At 49.9% G+C, this 13,187-nt stretch overlaps 1 protein-coding gene across 3 annotated transcripts in view; it reads left to right on the forward strand.

Annotated features, from left to right (window-relative positions):
* Positions 1–13,187, forward strand: part of EFR3B (EFR3 homolog B) — an 88,538-nt gene that overhangs the window by 49,386 nt on the left and 25,965 nt on the right. For all 3 annotated transcript variants that reach the window (XM_035000703.1, XM_035000705.1, XM_035000706.1), the window contains exon 5: positions 10,923–11,044. In XM_035000703.1, the coding sequence (XP_034856594.1) occupies positions 10,923–11,044 (122 nt within the window). The remainder of the gene's footprint in view (positions 1–10,922; positions 11,045–13,187) is intronic.

Here is a 13,187-nt window from a genome sequence, read left to right on the forward strand (position 1 = left end):
CCTGAATTTTTTAAAACCACACTTTCAGGAGCGCCTGGGTGGCTTAGTCGGTTAAGCGTCTGCCTTTGGCTCAGTTCATGATCCCGGGGTCCTGGGATTGAGTCCCTAGAGCCCCTAGTCGGACTCCCTGCTCAGTGGGGAGTCTGCTTCTCCCTCTGCCTCTGCCCCTCCCCCTGCTTGTGCTTTCTCTCCATCACTCTCTCTTTCTCAAATAAATAAAAATAAAAATAAAACCACACTTTTAGCTCTAAGCAGCCCAAGGTCGATGGCAGAGGTGCTTGTGTTTTCGCTGAACCACCGCCTTAGGTCAGGCTCTCGGAGGCGCTGCAGGGAAGGGCGGCTTCCTTCCCGGCGCTGGACGGATGCGGGAGCCCAGAGCCCTCTCCCTCCAGGAAAACAGATTTCCCTCTGGGACTTGTCTGTGTCTCGTCCTTCCCGTCTTGCCCTCCCACCAGTCCCCTCCAGACCTCACCTCCAGGATGCCCTCCTTTCTCTCCCAGGTTCGGCTGCCACAGGTGCTCCCTTTCTTTGACTCCCTCCTGGACCCGGTGCGAGCCATCGCCCTCCACCTGCCTTTGCCTCCCTGTCCCTTGGCCACACTGCCCTCCCCACCCGAATGGCCTGGTTCAGGGAAGTGCCTCCCCAAACCACAAGACGTGTGGGTTGGGGACTCTGCAGATAGATGCTGCACAATTTTATTTGGGCTTTCAGGGTGGCTCCTTAGTCCATATTTTTGGCCACACCCTTACTTACCTTCTCCGTGGTCTCTACAGACCTTCCTTTTTTCTCCTCAAATTCCCTCCCATATTGGCTTCCTCGGTGTCAGAGGCAGCTTTGCTTTCTTCTGTCCCTGAGGAAATAGGTGGGGTTCCCTCAACTTCCCGTGTCCACCTTCCTCCCCAGAGGAGTCCCATCTGGTCAGGGGCCTTCCTCCATCCATTCTCTCTCTCCTCCAGGTTCTTTATCCTTCCCCTTCTCTGATTCCTTCCTTCAGTCGACATGCAAGTTCCTGTATCTTCCAGTGTCAATATAAACAAAGTCAGTAAACAAACCCATAAGAAAAAACAATACGTTCTACATTACTGCAAAATACCTTTAGCTCACCTGACAAAATGAACAATCATTCCCTGATGTTTTTTTAACAGTTAGTGCAAATCCAAATTTCCCTAATAGTCCCCAAATTGTCTTTTATTGCTATCGGTCAAATCCTCCGAATTCAGTAAAGATGACGTACTCACGTGGTCTTCTGTGGCTCTTTGCCTGTCCCCAGCCCTCTCCTGCCCAGCTTTGCTTTTCACGACACTGACTTTTTGGAGAGACCAGGTTAGTTGCTCTGTGGAAGGCCGCACATTCTGGGTTTGTCTGGTTACTTGCTTATGGCACTGTTTCTTTTGATCTCCTGCTGCCTGGAATTCCTGCAAACCGGAATAATAACAGGAACACAAATGTCTGGGGTCTCACTTTTTTATGGATGCCATCCCAGGTTAAGGTGGTGTCAGCCAGTTCTCTCCATTTTAAAAGAACATTTTGGGGGCACCTGGGTGGCTCAGTCGTTAAGCGTCTGCCTTCGGCTCAGGTCATGATCCCAGGGTCCTGGGATCGAGCCCCGCATTGGGCTCCCTGCTCCACGGGAAGCCTGTTTCTCTCTCTCCCTCTCCCCCTTCTTGTGATCCTGTTCTCACTGTGTCTCTCTCTGTCAAATAAATAAATAAAATCTTCAAAAAAAAAAAAAGTACATTTGTCTTTGCCAGTAGAAATCTATGGAAACCAGGCGAGTAACCCACTCCCCACTCATCTTTCAGCTGATATTTTACCTTTGATAGCACTTCTCCCTGTTGACTGCATCTTCTTCAGGCTCCCCTGACTTCCCTGGCCCCGTCACCCCAGCTCTTCCCATCTGGTTCATCCTTCTTAGCTCCTGTGGTTGACTGAGTAATGGACCCCCAAGAATGTCCATGTTCTAATCCCTGGAACCCAGGAATGCTACCTGAAATGACAAAAGGGACTTGCAGATATGATCAGGTTGAGGATCTTGGGATGGAGAGGTTCTCCTGGATTCTCCAGGTGGGTCCGATGGTTATAGGTGGGAGACAGGTGGGTCAGAGTCAGACAGAAGGTGAATGATGATGGAAGCAGAGGGAAAGAGAGAAAGATTTGAAATGCTACTCTGCTGGCCTGAAGGTGGAGGAAGGGGGCCATGGGCCAAAGGATGTAGGTGGCTTCTGGAAGCTAAAAAGGCAAAGAAATGCTCCCATGAAGCCTCCAGAATGCACACAGCCTTGCAGACCCATTTTAGACTTCTGATCTCCAGAACCACTGATAATAAATGTGTGTTGCTTTACGCCACTAAATTGTGGTAATTTATTACAGCAGCAATCGGAAATGAACAGTTTCCTGCAATGATTCTCTTCCTCTGTGTGCCCCTGAAATGTCTGTGGTCTCCACGGTTGATGCCTCATCTTCTCATTCTGTATGCTCCCCCTGGACAATTCATCAGCTCTTGCGGTTTTGACTGTCATCTGTAGGCTGGAAATGCTCCCCCATCCAACACCAGGGCAGAAACCACTGCTAGAAACCCATGAGCTAGATAGAAGTGGGCTCCTTGGAGGTGGATCAAGTCAGAGTTATGAGGTCAGCTGCATGGTGCACAGCTTAGGTCACAGTGTGGGGGTCAGCACCGGCAACCACGGGGATTCTACAACAGAGGCAGCTCGTACTTCCCTGGACTGTGTTGACCAGGCCAGCACGTGGGGCTGCTCGGGGCTGGAGGGATCACTTTCTTGGGCAGCAAGGGCCAGGCTTTCCCAAGAGACCTTAAAAACGCGTCGGTTTTGCAAAGAATCTTGAAAAGGAGACGGCATTATGTGGGCAGACAGGAGAAGATGTCCTAGGTCTAGGGAATGACCGTGCCTCGGCTGGCGTTGGCAGGACCTGATCACATCACAGTGGAACTGGTTCTCTGGCTTTAGTGAAAAGCGCTCCCGGAAGTTGTTATCAACAAGAGGCAGCTGGAGGACCGGGCAGGGGGTGTTACAGTCAACCCCATGCAATGTATAGGATCTGCTTCCCAGCTAGGATTTGTCTCAGTGAAGCTGAGAAGCTGTTCCCGTTTCTCCTGGTGGAGGCGAACACAGCGAGGCAGTCTGCAGTCCTAGGCCCAGGGGAGAGCTGGGGTTCTGTCTGTACCCAGCATTTTAGACTGCGGTTCTGTCCTTGACGGCAGGAAGTCATGCGGCTCAGAAGGCTCATCTGTACAGGAGGGAAAGGTTAACTTCTGCGTGGAGACACTCATTTGGCACAGAAGTGAGGCCAACCAGCTCAGCTTCCATTTTCCACACCAGGGGAGGCTGTTTTTACAATGTCAGTATTTGGAGATTGCTTTCCCTTTATTAACTCAGGCCCTTAGGAACCCTCAGTATTCACATCACTGCAGCTCCCACCTGCCCGTGCCAAGGAGGGTCGGGTGATCTGCCCCAGCAAGCCTGGCACCCTTTGTTGTGTATAAAGAGCTGAAACTTTGATCTTGAAAGGGTGGCCCTAGCGGTGCCTGAGGCCTTTGAAGTGTCACATGTTCAGAATCTTCAATTTGGGGGCGCCTGGGGGGGCTCAGTCGGTTGAGTGTCTGCCTTCAGCTCCGGTCGGTTGTGATGAAGCCCCATGTGGGGCTCCTTGCTCAGCAGGGGAGTCTGCTTCTCCTTCTCCCTCTGCCCCTCCTCCCCCGCTCATGCTCTCTCTCTCTCACTCGCTCCCTCACTCTCAAATAAATAAATAAATCTTAAAAAAAAAAAAAGAATCTTCAGTTTGTTGCTATGGAGACCTTCCTCATCATTACTATATCTTAAAAAAAAAAAACAAAAATAAACCCAGCTTTATTATTTCACAATCTTATTCACTAGGCAAGTAGCATTTTAACAAAAGCCATTTGTAAGGTATGAATTAGCAATAACGGGAGCAAAGCAGACAGGAAGTCCCTGCTGTATCATGCATTATAAAAGATAGTGACCAGCCACACAGGTAAATGGACCCAGTGAGAATCCAGGGAGTGTTCGTAGCAAGCCAAAAATGCTCTGGGAGGGGAAATGAGGCTGCAACTGTCAATTGGGATGGGCTATTCATACCAAGCTGCTGAGACAAACGCCTTTATTAGCCCCATTTTACAGATGGGGTAACTGAGGCACAAGAAACTTTAGTAACTTGCTGCAGACAAGCTTTGTAAGTGGAGGCGGAGGGACTCAGCAATGCAGTCTGGCTCCAGACCCCTTCTATAACCGTAGCCCTCTACTGTCTCTCATAAGAGGAATGGAGGCTTTCCTCACATGAAGCCCTAGTGTTCCAACCCCATGTCTGCCAGGTCTTGGTGGACTTCCTCAGTGGGTGTGGGGCCTTGACCAGGTTCCCCATGAAGCACCCCAATTTGACCCTCTGAACCACAATTACCAAAGGTTCCTGTCAGCCTCTGGAAGCCTCAGGAGCAGCTTGGGGTGGGCTCTCTAGGAGGTGTCCCTTGGGGACTCCATAGGTCAACACTCCCTGACCAGGCCATTGGGGCTGGTGTGTCTGAGCAGTTATACTTTCAGACTCGAGGGAGGGAAGCTCCTTCTGTCAAGTTATCACACCAAGGGTTCCTAGGGACGCTCAGATATCCTGGTAACAAAAAGTTATATATTTTACATGACCCATAATGTAATAAACAGGGCACATACCCTCTGTATGGGAGGTTCAGGATGGGCAGCAAGTGCAGTCTCATCACCAGACCTCCTAACAGAGCAAGAGTCCTGGCGAACATGGGAATGGAATGGTTGGCAGCTGCGGCCCAGCCCCCTCCCAGGCCGTTTGGGGTCCCAGAGATGGAGCCAAGGCCCAGTCACCTATCCAACCTTGGTTTAACCCCGAACCACTGTAGTTCAAAGGAGGTGGTCTTCAAAGGAGATGGCCATCTATCCGGCCTTGCTGACCTCCATTACCAACATTTTGCCAGCATCCTGCATAAGCGGTCTCCTTCCCAGCCTGACTGGGAACATTTCCAGAGCTACTGGTCCAGCTTGCCAGTAAGGGGACAAAGGACATAGGGTCTATAGACCCGCTGCCCCAGAACCTCCAGGCTGGAAGTTGCCTAGGGGATGGCTCTTCAGAATGCAGATACCTGGGCCCTACACCCCAGATAGTTGTGTTCACCAGTCCTGGGGTGGCTCAGAATTCTGCATTTTCCACAAGCTCCCCAGGTCATTCCAATGCACATTAAAATTTTTTTAAAAACCACTGGTAGACGGCAAAGAGCATGAGAGTATCAGAATTCCCAAGTTTCAGGCCCACCTATCACAGCTGGTTGACCTGAAATAATTCACCTGTGCTCCCTTAGAGCCTCAGTGTCCTTATCTTCACAATGGGAGCAACACAGATCCTGCAAAACTCACTGGTTTGCCAAGAATTACATCAGATAACGCATGTTTTGGTAGGCTGAAAAATGCCCCCCCCCCCCAAAAGATGTCCATGTGCCAATCCCTGGAACCTGTGAACATCACTTTGTATGGGGACAGGGTCTCTGCAGATATGAGTAAGCTAAGGATCATGAAATGGAGAGGTTATCCCGGATTAGACCCGTGGGCCTTAAGTGCCGTCACAAGGGTCTTATAAGAGAGAGAGAGGAAGGAGATTTGACACAGAGGAGAAAACAGTGTGAAGACAGAGGCAGAGGCAGGCGTGATGCAGCCCCAGGGAACTCAGAGGATGTGTGAGGTGCCACAGAAATACTGCAGGTGCCATAGAAATATTTAATGTTGTTACGACTTAGAATATAGGTGTTAGCTGCTGCTTTTGCGTGTCACTCCCATCCACGTCCAGCAGTAAAGATGGGCTGGGCCTGGTATGGCTCCACCTGATACAAATTCCTTTCTATAAATAGCTTTTTCTAGGGCCCATGCCTTTTGAATATTTTGACTTCCAAAAGACCAAGGTACGAGTTAAACCAAAGCAAACAAGCTTCACCACAACCATATTTGAAATGTGTTTTTCTGGTCAGGTGGGATGACAAAGTGCAATGAGCAGAGTCTCGGACATGCGAAGAACAGACCACAGGTTGTTGAGTGCTGTCTTCAATGTATTTGTACGCTGCCCCAGCAAGCACGCGTTCGATGACGGTGCGCTGCTGAGTCCTTAGGACCCATAAAAAGTTTAAGCCTCGGGATGCCTGGGTGGCTCAGTCAGTTAAGCATCCAACTCCTGATTTCGGCTCAGGTCATGATCTCCTGGTCGTGGGATCAAGCCCTGCATCAGGCTCTGCACTGGGTGTAGAGCCTGCTTAAGATTCTCTCTCTCCCTCTGCCCTTCCCCCACCTCTTAAAAAAAAGTTTAAGCCTCTTAGAAATAAGAACCTTGCTAATATTAGAACTTGGATACACAGAGTTCCTGTTTTTCCAGGAACTTGGGGAGCTTTTCTTAATTATCTCTAATTTACTCACATTCCTAGGAGATGATGTGCGCATTTTATTTATTTATTTTTTTAAGATTTTATTTATTTATTTGACAGAGAGAGAGAGAGAGAGAGACAGCGAGAGAGGGAACACAAGCAGTGGGAGTGGGAGAGGGAGAAGCAGGCTTCTCACCGAGCAGGGAGCCTGATGTGGGGCTTGACCCCAGGACCCTGGGATCATGACCTGAGTGGAAGGCAGACGCTTAACAACTGAGCCACCCAAGTGCCCCGATATGCGCATTTTAAAGAGAAGAAAGCGAATGTTCTGCCAATCTGTCCCTGGTCTTGCAGGGATGGCTGCTGGCTATCCCATAGTCCCACCCGCTTGCCCCTCGGTGCTGTGCTCTGTCCTCTCCTATTGCACTACATGACCTCAGCCCCTGAATGGTGCCTCGCGGGGCATGGCCATCCCCCCCACCCCCCTGCCCTCTGCTGCGGTCCTCACTCCCACCCTCAGCCACCAGTTTGCCCGGGGGGGGGGGCGGGGGGCGAAAACTAGTTTCCCTCTCTCCACACCCCAGGCATCACATTTGAGGTGTGTTGTCTGCACGGTCCACGCTGCCCACCTGGGCTCCTCCTCTATGATCGCCTGGCCAGGCCTGTGTTGGTGACATGAAAGGTCAAGGGTCACGCTGCCTAGTCCTGGAGCTGATGGACCAGACCACAATTGGCCACCGTCACCATGGTCCCTGCAGCACTGTTTCCTGAGCTAGCCAGGCACTGTGCTAGTCACTCGGCATACGTCCCCGCCTTTAGTCCTGGTGACCGCCCTGTGACATAGGTCCTAGTGTCCCTACGTCACCGATGAGGATTCAGTGGCTCGGAAGTTTCACAACTTGTCCACAGTCACACGGGGGACGAGAGGCAGAGTGAGGAGGTGGCCGTCCAACTGTGGCCCCGGCAGTGCAGGGGGGACCACTGTCTCCTTAAATGGAAGGACGCCCATGTCAAAAGCAAAATCTGAGAAGACTCAGACCTAAATTTCCAGGGAGGAAGAGTGCAGAAGAGTAAAAATCCAAGGACGCAGACAGTCACAGAAGAGAAGAATGAGGGCATTTTTCAGTGCAGTTAACAGCTGGGGCTGGCCCTGTGGGCACAGATTCAGAAGAAACTAGAGAAAGGCCACCCCTGGTTGTAGAAAAGGAATCCCCATGACTGTTTTCTATCCTGTGTTACCAGAGTGGCCGTCACAGAATTTTTGGTTTTTAAAAATTGATTGTAATCTCAATTCTAACCTTACGGCCAGTGGGTACTAGTCAAAATATTCAGCAACCTGGACAACACGGGTAATGGCCAGTCTTTTTTTTTTTTTTTTTTTTAAAGATTTTTTAATTTATTTATCTGAGAGAGAGAATGGGAGACAGAGAGCATTAGAGGCGGAGGATCAGAGGGAGAAGCAGACTCCCCGCCGAGCAGGGAGTCCGATCCGGGACTCGATCCCGGGACTCCAGGATCATGACCTGAGCTGAAGGCAGTCGCTTAACCAATTGAGCCACCCAGGCGCCCCGGTAATGGCCAGTCTTAACAACACTGGGCGTGAGCGAGCGCTCAGGCCATGCCCCTGACTGGCGGTCGGGCCTGCTCATGGCTTCACTGCGTTTAGAAGAAGAGGAAAGTCAAGGCTGAAAGTGCAGGGGTACTTGATGTCACATTGCACAGAGATCAGGCATCGGTTCAGAGAAGCGTCCGTGTCCGGAGAGGGGGGTGGTGCGCAGAGATGGGAGGCCAGGTTGTCGGTCAGTGACCGGCAGGGTTTCTCGAATGGGGACCGTCCCATCGGGTCTCCTGGGACTGACCGTGCTACAGGGTAAACCCCTGGGCCTCCTCCAGGAGTGACTCAGCATGTCTGGGGCTGGTGGTGCAAATCCGCGTAGTTACTGAGCCCTGTGGCTCTGTTGTCCCATAATCTCTCTCTCTCTTAGAGTCCTTCTAAGAAGAGATGAGGTGTGTAAAAGGCTTAGGGTAGCACCCGACATGTATGAGCTTCCACACATTCCTCACTGCCACCCCCCAAACTCCCAAACCAGTGAACATGAGGTCTGGGCATATTCATCCTCCTGACATCCCTCTGAGTCTACACAGTCAGTATATGTTAGAGACAAAATCTTTGACTATTTCTCCCTCTTTATTATGGTCTCTTTTTTTCAGTCTTGTTTTAATAATTTTAAATGCATATTCTCTTGCATACACTCAGATTGTCTTATTTTAAGCTGCCTCATCATATGTGAAGTACATACAGTATAAAAAAAATTAAGGGGCGCCTGGGTGGCTCAGTCTGCCTTCGGCTCAGTCATGATCTCAGGACCCTGAGATCGAGCCCCACATCGGGCTCCCTGCTCAGCGGGGAGCCTGCTTCTCCCTCTCCCACTCCCCCTGCCCCCAGCTCTTGTGTGCACGTGCTTGCGATCTCTCCCTGTCTCTCTCAAATAAATTGTTTTAATCTTTTTTAAAAAATTAAGACTCTTAGTGAATGATGACTGCCAGTATTTATTTTACACGTGGGAAAACCAAACCATAAGAGAAGTTAAATGTCCCACTCAGAAGCCACACTGCCAGTGACAGGTAGATCTGTGGCATGTCCCCTTCGAGTAGATGGACGCCTTGACACCCCAGGTTTCAGCCGTGGGGAGGGCAGTGCAGCCCGGGATCATCCTGTCAGTCAGTAAGAGCAGCAGTGAGCCCAAACTTCTCTTTAGCCTCCGTATCAGCCTACCTCTGTGTTCTAACCTTTGCAGGGCTTAAGTTCACGCAGCCGAAGGCTGACTTTATTGTTGTTTCTAGAATTCCTGAACTTATGTCTAATCAATGATCTTATGATCACACGGATTACCACTTCGCCTCTTCTGCAGAACCCCATCAATAATGCAAGCAGTGTCCTTTGGATTTATTGCTAATATCAGAATATTCACTTCCAAATAGATGTATACATTTTAGATGTTAACTTGGAAAGAAGGATCTCCTCATCTGCTTTGTTTTTTGTTTTTTTTTTTAAAGATTTTATTTATTTATTTGACAGAGAGAGGCACAGCGAGAGAGGGAACACAAGCAGGGGGAGTGGGAGAGGGAGAAGCAGGCTTCCCGCCGAGCAGGGAGCCCGATGTGGGGCTCGATCCCAGGACCCTGAGATCATGACCTGAGCCGAAGGCAGATGCTTAACGACTGAGCCACCCAGGCACCCCCTCATCTGCTTTGTACGTAGAGATTCTATCAGTCAACAGAAAATAAATGTATATCTATTAGTGAAAGAATAATTAATGATGTTGGTGGAAGCTGCTAATTGTCATCCAGAAAAAGTTAACAGATTTTGAGTAGTTAAATAGAGAAACAGATTGGCAATTGGTAATGAATATTATGAATGCATTAACTAGATAATTTTAGAAATAATAGCATATCCTTTTAGAACCAACAAATGTTTATAAAAATTAAATAACTACATGACAGAATAATGGAGAATAGATTTTATTATAAGGGTAATCTTTTGAGTTGTTTTCAGTACTAAATTTATAACATTAAGCAAAACAACCTCTAAGACTTATGATTAATTTTTAGCAATTTAACTCTACTTAGTCTGTGATTCTTGCTTCTCTGTGGGATTCCACTGAAATTAAGTCCCTATTTAGAATTGCAAATGTGCAGCCTGGTGGCAGAAGGAATCCAGCAGCTGATAATGCTGAGCCAGACTTAACAGAACTGAACCGGCAAACTTTAAAAAATGTGCTCAAATTTTAAACAATAGGGGCGCCTGGGTGGCTCAGTCGGTTAAGTTGGTTAAGCGTCTGCCTTCGGCTCAGGTCATGATCTAAGGGTCCTGGGATCGAACCCAGTGTCAGGCTCCCACTCAGTGGGGAGTCTGCTTCTCCTTCTCCCTCTGTCCCTCCCCACCCCTGCTCCTGCTCTCTCTCTCTCTCAAATAAATAAACAAATAAAATCTTTAAAAATAAATTAATGAATAATTTTAAACAATAAAATGGAATTACATTTTTAAATCGAATTTCAGATTTGTTCCTGTTTCCCAGAATTCATTCTAAAGTGTTGAGATACGGTTTGATGTTGGCTTTGGCTGTTTCAGTGGATCTCTAACTGCCTCCCGCCTCTGTGTCTTTGGTGCAGCTCGGGGCATGGAAAGGGGCAGGAGCTTAAGAGAGTCCCCTGTCTTCACCTGTTCCATCCTCTGCTCACCTCAGCAGGGAAGGGCTGAAAAGGGCCATGGGGTCCAGTCGTGTAGTGTAGATGGGAAGGGCGAGCAGGATTTGGAACCCATAGAAGCATGGAGACTGGGTGTGCTGTGGGGAGCAGAGCCGTGTCCTGGAATGCATGGCTCCCAGATGTGTATGTCCCGTGGCTTTACTAGGGCAGGGGGCCTCAGGATGGCAAGTCCCAGAGCCCTGAGCCCGAAGGTGAAGAGCACAGTGGGTCACCTCTCACCTGTACTTCTCTCCCTCCTCCCGGGCAGTTTGTGAAGTTTGCCAACATCGAAGAGGACACCCCATCCTATCACCGGAGCTACGACTTCTTTGTGTCCCGCTTCAGTGAAATGTGCCACTCCAGCCACGATGACATGGAAATCAAGACCAAGTGAGTAGGGGAGGCCGGGGGGCCCACTCGGCTAATGGCAAAAGTGTCGACGGGTCTTACTGAGTTCCCAACGCAGAGTGCACGGTCTGACCTCATCAGCGTTTACCTCTGCTCTGACGTTGCTGGGGAGGAAAGAACATCTGGGGAGGAAAGGACACAGGTGGGCAAGTGGGCAGAGCTGGGCTCCCAGCATGTGCTTTCAAAGGAAAATCTTCTGGGGCACAAAATAGGAGCAGATGAAAGGTAATGGTCCCGGGAACCAAATTTCAGAGTCAGTGACAGCACACATATATACACATGCACACCCCTGTGCTTTTTCGTTCAGGAGTATGTGCATTTATACACCCCCAGAAACACACCCACTCACGACTATCCATCACAATATTTACCTGCCGATAAAAAGCCCAAGGCTTCACACTGGCTGATCTCTGCTGGCATCCTGACTTTGTCTCCTCCACACTCCCCCCAACTCATTCCCCTCCAGCCACACAGGCCTCCTCACTGCCCCACAAACACACCAAGGACATTCCTGCCACCGGACCTTTGCACCATCGGTTCCTGTGCCTGGAATGCTTCCTCCATAGATCTGTCTAGCTCACTTGCTCTCCCCCTGCAAGCCCTTGCTCAAATAACTGCTGGTCAACACCACCTTCTCTTAAACATCCCACACACCCACTTCTCTTCTCCCTCGCCCTGCTCCGTTTTCCCCCTATAGCACAATCCCCTTCAGACACGTTCCAAAACACGCTTATTGTTTCTTACTCATTGCCTGTGCCCCCAGCAGAATGTAAACTCTGGGAGGCCAGGAGGCATCGTTTTGTTCATTGCTGCATCTCAGGTCCTGCCGCACCTCCTGGGGACCAGTAAGCGCTCAATAAACAGTTGTGGAGTGAATGAATGAGTGAATGAATGAATGCTTTCTTTCTTTTTTTTTAAGATTTTATTTCTTTTAAGTAATCTCTATGCCTAATGTGGGGCTCAAACTCACAACCCCGAGATTAAGGGTCAAACGTTCTACCAACAGAGCCAGCCAGGTGCCAAGAGTGAATGCTTGCAGATAAATGTCTTGAATTACAGAATACGCTTTTATATTCACAGACTCAGACTTATCAGGTTCTTAAACTCACAGAAACACACTTATCAACATAGAAAGAAAACTTCTCAAATAAAATCCCAAAGATATTTACGTGAATGTATGCCAACAGAAGATAAGGCGGGACGCAGCATCAGACCGATGGAGTGGTGCGCAGGCCAGGAAGCGATGAATCGGTGTTTTGCACTGAGTCTTGTCATGGAACGATTCAGCGCAAAACGATTAGGAATGGGTCTCTGCCCACAAAGGGTGTGTTATCAACTCGGGGAGGCTATATGAAACCAGAGAATGTGTTCAAAGGAGACAAAGAAAGAAGGGAAGAGAGCGGAGAGGGCAGGAGGAGTCAGAGCGAGGAGGTTTGACATGTAGCCAGCATGCCCACAGCAGCCCACCTCTCCAGTGGTTTGTTCCAGAACTCAGCCACTGGCTTTTTCCTTCATCACCCCAGTACATCACCTGCCACATTTTGTGCAACAGCGGGGTCAGGGAGCCCTGCATGTCCGGATCAACCGCTTGTCGCCACAGCTGATGGTCTGGGTTGGAGGAACTGGAAGTGAAACCCTCCGTGCCACAGGGAGCCGGTTCCCAAAGCTGTGAGCCTGTGGAACGTCCCCAGGGCAGGTCACCCTGTGAGCGGTTGGCAGTATCCAAGCCTCCCCAGGCCCCCGTTTCTTAAAAGAGTCATGGACTCTGGAAGGGTGCCACCCCGGGGCCTCCGATGCGCAGTGGGGGCCCCTGGAGGAAGGAGCCCTTGTGCTCTCCCCAGCATTGGCCCCGCCGTAGCCACCTGACTGCAGATGGGCTATAAAGAGACAGAAGGGGCTGGAGCAGTTGGGGCGTGTCCAGGAGCAGGTGATGGGGAAGGTGTAGGACTGGAGCCAGGTGTGGCCGTAACAGGGGCTGGTCACTCAGGCAGCGCTGAGCTTTCAGGGGGGAGCAGAGGGGACAGCCCTTGTGCCTCCACACACACAAACACACACAGACACACAGTACACAGTGGAGAGGAAGGCAGAGAAGCAGACACCGGCAGCGCTGTGTTGTGACATTGGG

The sequence above is a fragment of the Mirounga leonina genome, unplaced genomic scaffold (assembly GCF_011800145.1).
Source record: "Mirounga leonina isolate KUSES-001 unplaced genomic scaffold, KU_Mleo_1.0 Mir_125, whole genome shotgun sequence".
Taxonomy (NCBI): Eukaryota; Metazoa; Chordata; class Mammalia; order Carnivora; family Phocidae; genus Mirounga; species Mirounga leonina.